This window comes from Folsomia candida, unplaced genomic scaffold (genome assembly GCF_002217175.1).
Source record: "Folsomia candida strain VU population unplaced genomic scaffold, ASM221717v1 Fcan01_Sc028, whole genome shotgun sequence".
Taxonomy (NCBI): Eukaryota; Metazoa; Arthropoda; class Collembola; order Entomobryomorpha; family Isotomidae; genus Folsomia; species Folsomia candida.
The window spans coordinates 1,531,807-1,539,829 of record NW_019091220.1 but is presented as its reverse complement, the minus strand read 5'-3'; the positions used below and the strand labels follow the sequence as shown (position 1 = coordinate 1,539,829).

Here is an 8,023-nt window from a genome sequence, read left to right as displayed (position 1 = left end):
ATGATGATGATGTGCAGCAGTTAACTCTTCTTCTCCTCCTGGTTGAAAAAATATCGCTTTTATAAAACTTGTTTTAAGTGCACATAGGATAAAAAGTTGTTAAACTTTCGACCGACTAAAATATTTTACTAGTATGTATGCAAGCTACATAAGCTGTTGCTGATAATGACGACGACGACGACTGCTACCCCAGACGTGTGAGATTAGAATATTATTTTGTATGAATGACTGCAACAATGTAATACTTGTGTATGTATCAGTTCGCAAATATAGGTAGTTGTAGGAGGTAGTAGTAGTAAAAATTAAGGAGCTTGTAAAAAAATGATAAGCAACTTTTTTTTCTGCATGTCATTCCATGATTGATTTGGATGCGAATTTGTCTACAAAAATTGAAATATTATTGAGGTACAGTGCATTTATTTTAGTGGATGTGGATTAATGGAATTTGGTGTACGTAATAACAATAACTAGTACAAACATACATAGCAAAGGTATCATTGGTCATCCATATCGCGTTCAGTTAATTTAGTTTTGGTTGAATTTGTTTTAGAAAAGTGGATCACTCCGTTTTAAATAAATTCTGAGTTGACATGTCACAAAACTCGGTCTACGCTGGTGGCTGGGATCAAAATTGTTCATAAACTTGTTTCTTTTAAATTATGATCTAGAGAGAGAGGAACGAGTTTATGCCATTTGATTAAGCAACCATGTTATAAATAGTTGCGGAATGGTTTTCCCCCCATTTAAATGTGGAGACAGGAATTAAACAGAATTGTTTTCATTATTATTGTTAAAGAAGTGGTAACAAACACAAATTGAGAGTAAAATTGCATTTTGTACATAAGTCTAATTTTTTATAGCTAATCTCTGTAAAGGAAAAGTGTTTAAGTTTTAAGTAGTGGTAGTAAATCTGATGAGCCGTATAAGGGTTTTCATATGTACAGGACGGTTGTTGATAACGGCTTTACGTCATTTACTTATTTATGATGATGTGACAACTACTATCATACAGACATTTGTACATATATATGTTTGTGCATACGTTGTAACGTGTCATTTTTGGCCTGGATTCCTCATTCTGAATTTGCGTGGATCGTACTTAGACACTCTTTCCGGGGGGAATGCATCGCATCACATGAGGTTCGTGGGAGCAATTAGTCAAACCAAGATGTGCAAACTGTCATCTTAGTCAAGTGTCAGAGATGAGGTCAATTCATTTCATATATTCTATTACTAAAAGAAAAAGTTATAAAGCAGCTTATTTTCTCTACAAAACATAAATGACAGTGATAATTAATGTGCATGCATGGCGATACGATATTAGAAATTGATTCTTAAACTTTTTTTTATCCATTCGTGAATCAGGAGTGAAATTTTATTCAACAGTAGTTTACTTCGTTTTGGGTACTTTGTGTGGTTGGTTAATAATTTTATTTTATGCAGTTTAAGCGAAATTTTAAGAAAGTATGCAGCACATCGGGACATGTAATGCATATGCATTTAGTAAAGGTTTCATATTTCTCATGCATAGTTTTCCCAACTAAACCGGGTATCATTTCCATACGACATACCGAAATAAATGTATATGGGCAAAGGTCACATTATACGAAAATAGCTCATAAGTAAAACGACACGATTATTTGTGATGACTACATAAAAATATTTCCAAGAAATGAAATACGACGATTCATAACACACAACTCCAATTCCGTTTGCATGCTCCTCCTGAATGATTTGTGTGTCAAAGTACCTCAAGCCGTGGTGGTTCCCATGACGCTGACGATGTGGTGTGGACTAGACTGGAACAATCCATAAACGACTCAATTATTTAACAAAGGAGAGACGTAAAGGATGTAAAAGTGAGAATGTCGTTCATCCATCCAGTAACAGTGGAATGACATCAACCATTATATTCCACATCCGATCCTGTCGTCTGCTAATAAGATATTTAGTTGACGAATGCAAAATGCCGGTGGTGAGTACATACATTCGTGAAATGTCCCCCTTGTTCTGGATCCCTCTTTGCCATTCGTCATATCCGTCCCTCGTTCGGTTGTCTCGGAACATTCCCCGAGAAACTGATTTTTTTTCACCACTGGTTTTCAGTGAGCATGCTCAGGAATGGTGGGATATTGCAAAATGATTTTTTTCGCAAGCTTTTATATTCTCTCACTCAAGGCAGGCATCACATGCAGAGGAAGCATGCAGTTTGGTATCAAAGTAAGAGCCGAAGTCTTGTCCCGGATTTTCATATCTTGAAATTCGTTCGTGATCAAGAGGAAAGGAGAACGTGGTTTGAGAACACGTAAAATTGTGAGACCACGGACGGAATAAAGGTTAAGGTGAGGTGCATTTTGTGATATTTTTGACTATTGTTTAGTGAGATAGAGAAGAAAAAAGAAGTTATTTTCATCCATTTAAAATCAAGTTTTATATACTTAATTTGGCACCAAGTATTGATTGGATTAAAGTCTGGTAATATTTTTTTAAAGTTTTATCGTGTGCGGTTTGGTTTTTTTATTGGATATTTTTTATGATTATTTTCTCACTTTTAAAGAGAGAAAGTTTCCATTTTAAAGGAAATGATGAAATTTACTTGGCTTTAGTAAACTATATAAAACTTGATTCGGTAGTTTGACTTTGACAGAGAGAGAAATACTAAATTTTTAGTAATACATATTCGAGATGCACTTCAATTTATAATTTTTTTCAAGCTTGTCAAATTAAGCAAAATGACGCGACGTATCCATTTCATATCACATTCTGAGAAAAAAACTAGTCAGCTACGAAAAAATGCATAAAATGTCATAAAAATTTTTAAAAAAACATCCCAATTAGGCATTATCTTCTACTGCTCCCACTTGAAAAGCATTAATTATGTGCATCAACGACCCCTGCTAAAGATACTCCTCCTCACTTGCACTACATGTCAAAATTGTTACATGTTAACGCTTAAAAGCTAATGAAGTTAAATCCTTTCCCATTCAAAATCTGCGTTCCAAACTCGTCAAAAATAAGTGAATCAAACTCGTTTTTTTCTTATCAAAGTCGTGCATCTCACTTTTTGAAACTGTTTTTATGAGTTATTTATGTTATAAATATATGGCACGTCCCTGACATGAATCTCAATGCGGGCAGTAGCAAGCAAAACTCTCTCATTAGTTGCAAAATGCAATCCACCACCACCAAAGAGACCTTTTTACTGGGTTGATCTACTTGTTACAGTTGGTTATCATTCTCTTTCTCCTACTTTGAGCCGGTTTTACCTTCATTTTACTCACTCACATGCACTTTGACTTATCCGAGATGATAGGACACGATGATTTTGCCAGGTTAAAATTAGATCACATCACGAGAACTTGGGGAGAAAAATATATTGAAAATGTAATGTCGTTGCGTTGCGGTTAGGAAAAAAAGAAGAGACGATTACGTGACTTTCCACATTTTGTGGTATTATTATGTAATAATAATGATAGTGTTTTCTTTATATTAATTTACAGCTAACCTGAGCAGGGACCTGATCCATCTTCCTACGGAGAAATTTCGCCTGGTGACATGACCATTTGAAATCATGTCTCACTCCAATAATGTCCAAATCCTTAATAATTCTTCTACAAAGCTACGACTACTGATTGAGAGGGGAATTAATAAAAGATAATAATTAATTTGGAGATTTTTTTCTTTTCTTTTCGGCGAGTCTTTTTTGGTTTTGTTTCTTTTTTTTTTACTTTTTTTGAGCGGAATAGTGCGGGTTAAAGTAGTATTTTTATTGGGAGAACCAGTTCAATTTAGATTTGAAACTAGTTTGGGTTGGACATCTATCTGAAAAAAATTAAGGTATGTCACAATAAGTTTACATAACGAACATTTAATTGTTTATGACTTAATGGTGATGAATGACGCATTTATATAAACATACATGTTTTTTACGAAAAGTTAACAAGAATGGAGAAAAATGCATTTTGATTGATACTATGTGGAAGAGTGTGGTAAGAGGAGTTAAGAGTTTAATGAGGATAACATAAATCTCGGTTGGATTGGGATTATCCACCAAAAGGGTTGTAAATGAGTCTTCTGTTAAATGGTGAGCAAAACAACGTGCTCAGAGGATGATAGGCTCAAATTTAGATTAGAGTGCAATAGCTTTTACACAATGTCTATGTATATCAGTAGTCTAATAAAAACACCAACTCGACTTTCGGAGACGGCGATGGAAAGTGGAAATCAGTTTTGGTTTAGACTTTGGTGCGGATTACGTAGTTCTGGAATTTTTTCGGAAATAATTTACTTTAGAAATTTGTTCACGTATAATTTTCATATTATTACGTATGAAACGTGCCCAGATTTAAAATAAAACCAGACAGAGAGACGCGTCATCATCACTAATGACACTGAGGCGAAGCAGTTAAGAAAAAATCTGAGGTGTCGCGTGCCAATTCTTGGCCAGGATTTTTTTAGTGCATACATTTTTATTTCTGCCAAAATGTCTCATCCGTCCGTTATGGACACGTTGTTCGAAACGTTAACCACGACAATGAGTCCGGAAACGTTAGAAGCCTTGCAAGGAAATCTTTATTGGATGTTAATCCTTGGTTTCGTTATCGCAATATTTCTTGGTAAGAAATTTTATAGTTTTTATGGGTAACGAATCGGGTCACTAGCTCATTAGAAATCTGGGATTCTTTTTCATGCCACTTGACCCTGATTTCCCTAATTTTATTTGTATTAGGTGTCGGCATCGGGGCCAACGACGTTGCTAACTGTAATAACCTAAAATGATGTTGCTTATTTTCTGCAAATAATTTCTTCAGACCTACATATCAATCAAAATGCATATGATTTAACTTTAAATTGTACGTTGTGTAGCATTTGGTACGTCGGTGGGTGCAAAGGTCGTTTCTTTAAAGCAAGCTTGCGTCATCGCCACCATCTTTGAATTACTGGGGGCAACAACGATCGGTAATTTTTTGATTGTTCCTCTATTTTTTAGAAATTTATAGAATTTAAACTACGAGAGAGAGAGACACACACAAATGGAGAATTGAGACTGTAAATCGAAATCTTGGTGGAAAATTTGCTGGTTCAAAAAATACCCACTCAAAATAGTGTAACAAAGAAGGAATCTCTAAAAATGGATAATGTCATCTGGGTCGTCGCGTTGGGATTCGTTGTCTCATTTTTACTCGCGTTTGGCATAGGTGAGCATTTTTTTGAAAAATTTTACTTCTTTTTATATCGTTTGAGACATCTTTATATATATTTTTTAGGAGCAAATGACGTAGCAAATGGTAAGAATACAAAATTATGCTTTGCAGATTACCATCTAATTTTAAATTTGGATTTTGATTAAATTTCAAATTTTTCTACAGCATTTGGAACGAGTGTGGGAGCAAAAGTGTTGACATTAAAGCGGGCGTGTATTCTAGCGTCGATATTTGAAATCTCAGGCGCCGTTTTGTTAGGTGGAGATTTATATAATTAATTAGTTTCTTTTTGTGGTTAACATTAGAGGAGTTTTAACTATTTAAGTTTACGCAGTTTTAAATATGAAGATTAAAGAACAATGCAATTTTATTAAAAAAATCCATGCAAATTTTTATAGGTTATAAAGTATCAGACACGATAAGGAAGGGAATCATTGATGTTTCCGTGTATGCAAACTCTCCGGAGGAATACATGCTTGGAAATTTGGCTGCACTTGGTAGTTAAAAAAAGCATGATAATTTTTCAGTTTTTTTTGGCAATTTTTTTTAATGGCAATTTTTTACTCAGGTGGTTCCGCAATATGGCTTCTACTCGCCACTTTTTTAAAAGTGAGATTAATAAATGGGTAATAAATTTGCAGTCTATAAATATTTAAATAAATTATTTAGATGCCGATCTCTGGAACGCACAGCATAGTTGGTGCCGTTCTTGGCTTTTCTCTAGTAGCACGTGGCTTTGAAGGGATTAATTTCATATCGTTGGCCAAAATCGGTAAAACAAATATGACGCCATATATCAATTAATTAATTGCTTTGTTATTCAATGGAAAATTTTGTATACATAGTGGCGTCGTGGTTCGTCTCTCCATTATTATCCGGGATCGTATCCTCTTCAATATTCGTGCTTATCAGAAAGTGGATTTTATCGAAAGCTGACCCCATCGAGCCTGGACTTGCCTCACTCCCGTTCTTTTACGGGGTTACGCTCTTCATCAATGTCGTTTCAATCATCATCGATGGACCTGACAGTAAGTAACGGTTGGAGTCATAAAAAATTGCAGTTTTATGATCCCCCAGATGATAAATATGACGTCATTTTTTATTACTTTTTTAATTAAATTGCCATATAGTGCTCAAGATAAGCATCGATGGGCAGCCAGACTGGGTCGGGATGTTAATTGGACTTTTCCTCTCTGTCGGGATTGGCGTCCTTGTCTCTATCGTGGTTTATTTATGTGTCGTGCCGAGAATGAGGAAAACTGTGATGGGTACAAATTCTTACAAAAAAAAAAGAACTGAATTTGTCGTAGAATTTAAAAAAATATGTAGTAAGGAATTAGAAACGTGATGACGATGAAAATTTGACCTTAATTTTATTTCACAGACGAAATAACTGCTGACAACGAATCTCTCGAGAACAAGACCATGTTCACCGTCGGAGGAGGTGACAAAACGCCAGAACCCTCAGATAAGCATCACTACCATCCGAATGGAAATGCCACACCGGAAATTGCAATCCCCATGGAAGGCCTGTCCCCCAACTCGTCCGCCGTTCCACTAATCAAACACAACAATGGGAATAACAACGCATCCAGCACCCTCATTGAAACTGGGAGCAGTAACAACTCGGAAATTATCGAAAAACAAATTCTCGAGAGGAATGACAAGGATAAACCTGGCGTCGGAAAGTTGTTTTCCTTCCTGCAAATCATGGTGCGTTGTTTATTTACGAAGGGAAACTTTTGCGGAAATAATGAAGTATTTTAATTTACTAGACCGCCGCCTTTGGATCTTTTGCCCACGGAGGCAACGATGTCAGTAACGCAATCGGCCCCCTCATAGCTCTCTGGTTGGTATATTCGCACGGAAACGTTCAGCAAACAGCGGCCACGCCAATTTTACTCTTGGTGTACGGAGGTGTTGGCATCTCCCTTGGATTGTGGGTGTGGGGACGAAGAGTTATCAAAACTATGGGGGAAGATTTAACCAAAATTACACCGAGCAGGTAATTTCTCTGTCTACATTTTTAAACTGAAACTATCACTAAAAAATGATATTATTGAAAAAATAGCGGTTTCACGATTGAAATCGGTGCAGCGATCACGGTACTTTGCGCATCCAAAATGGGAGTAAGTAATGAGCTCGAAATTGATTAGTATTTAAGTGTATTTAATTATTCTATCAATTATTTCCTAGATTCCAATCAGTACGACGCATTGCAAAGTTGGATCTGTCGTTTCAGTGGGTTATGTCCGATCAAGGAATTCCGTAGATTGGAAGTTGTTTCGGTATGAGGACTATTTTTTTTAACCGTCAATTTATTTCTGGTAATTTTACAATTGAATAATATTTCCAGGAACATAATTTTCGCCTGGTTAGTCACCGTTCCAGTTTCTGGAGGCTTATCTGCCATGCTGATGATGCTTTTGAAAACCGTCTCGGGATATTAAATTACCTTTTTTGTTCATATCGTTTTTTTCTATCATTAATTGATTAATTTATGTGTAAAACTATAAATGAAAAATAAGGCTGATGAAAGATATCTAAAAAAAATATTGTAAACTCTTTAAGAAAGACTAAAATATTATAAAAGTTATAAAAAAAAATAAAAGAATTCTATGAACTTGAAATAAAAAAAATATACAATTTGACGAAAACATACTGTCTTGAGCTGCATTATGTATGTATATCTTATCTCATCATGAATTATGTATATTGGCATCTGGCATCACTGTCTATAGTGCAAAAATCCCGTCATGTTAACAACTTATATTGCACATTTCTTTAAGCGAGAATCCGAGTCAAGATCACTTTCATCC

General features: G+C 35.3%; 1 protein-coding gene across 3 annotated transcripts; it reads left to right on the top strand.

Moving 5' to 3' along the window:
* The first annotated feature begins 2,175 nt into the window (after nt 1–2,175).
* LOC110859859 (sodium-dependent phosphate transporter 1-A) lies at nt 2,176–7,765 on the top strand. Of its 3 annotated transcripts, none has more exons than XM_022108874.2 (15): nt 2,176–2,342; nt 3,501–3,837; nt 4,991–5,198; nt 5,268–5,288; nt 5,370–5,462; nt 5,603–5,701; nt 5,773–5,813; nt 5,874–5,976; nt 6,050–6,232; nt 6,335–6,472; nt 6,589–6,917; nt 6,980–7,209; nt 7,276–7,333; nt 7,401–7,492; nt 7,561–7,765. In XM_022108874.2, exons 3-15 carry the CDS (start codon nt 5,132–5,134, stop codon nt 7,652–7,654), a joined length of 1,548 nt encoding a protein of 515 aa, XP_021964566.1. In that variant the 5' UTR covers nt 2,176–2,342; nt 3,501–3,837; nt 4,991–5,131; the 3' UTR covers nt 7,655–7,765. The 3 variants fall into 3 exon arrangements, with proteins under 3 accessions (XP_021964566.1, XP_021964567.1, XP_021964565.1); XM_022108875.2 differs by lacking the exon at nt 2,176–2,342 and adding an exon at nt 2,357–2,475; XM_022108873.2 differs by lacking the exons at nt 2,176–2,342; nt 3,501–3,837; nt 4,991–5,198; nt 5,268–5,288; nt 5,370–5,462 and adding exons at nt 4,181–4,616; nt 4,730–4,762; nt 4,867–4,959.
* Nucleotides 7,766–8,023: the final 258 nt, after the last annotated feature.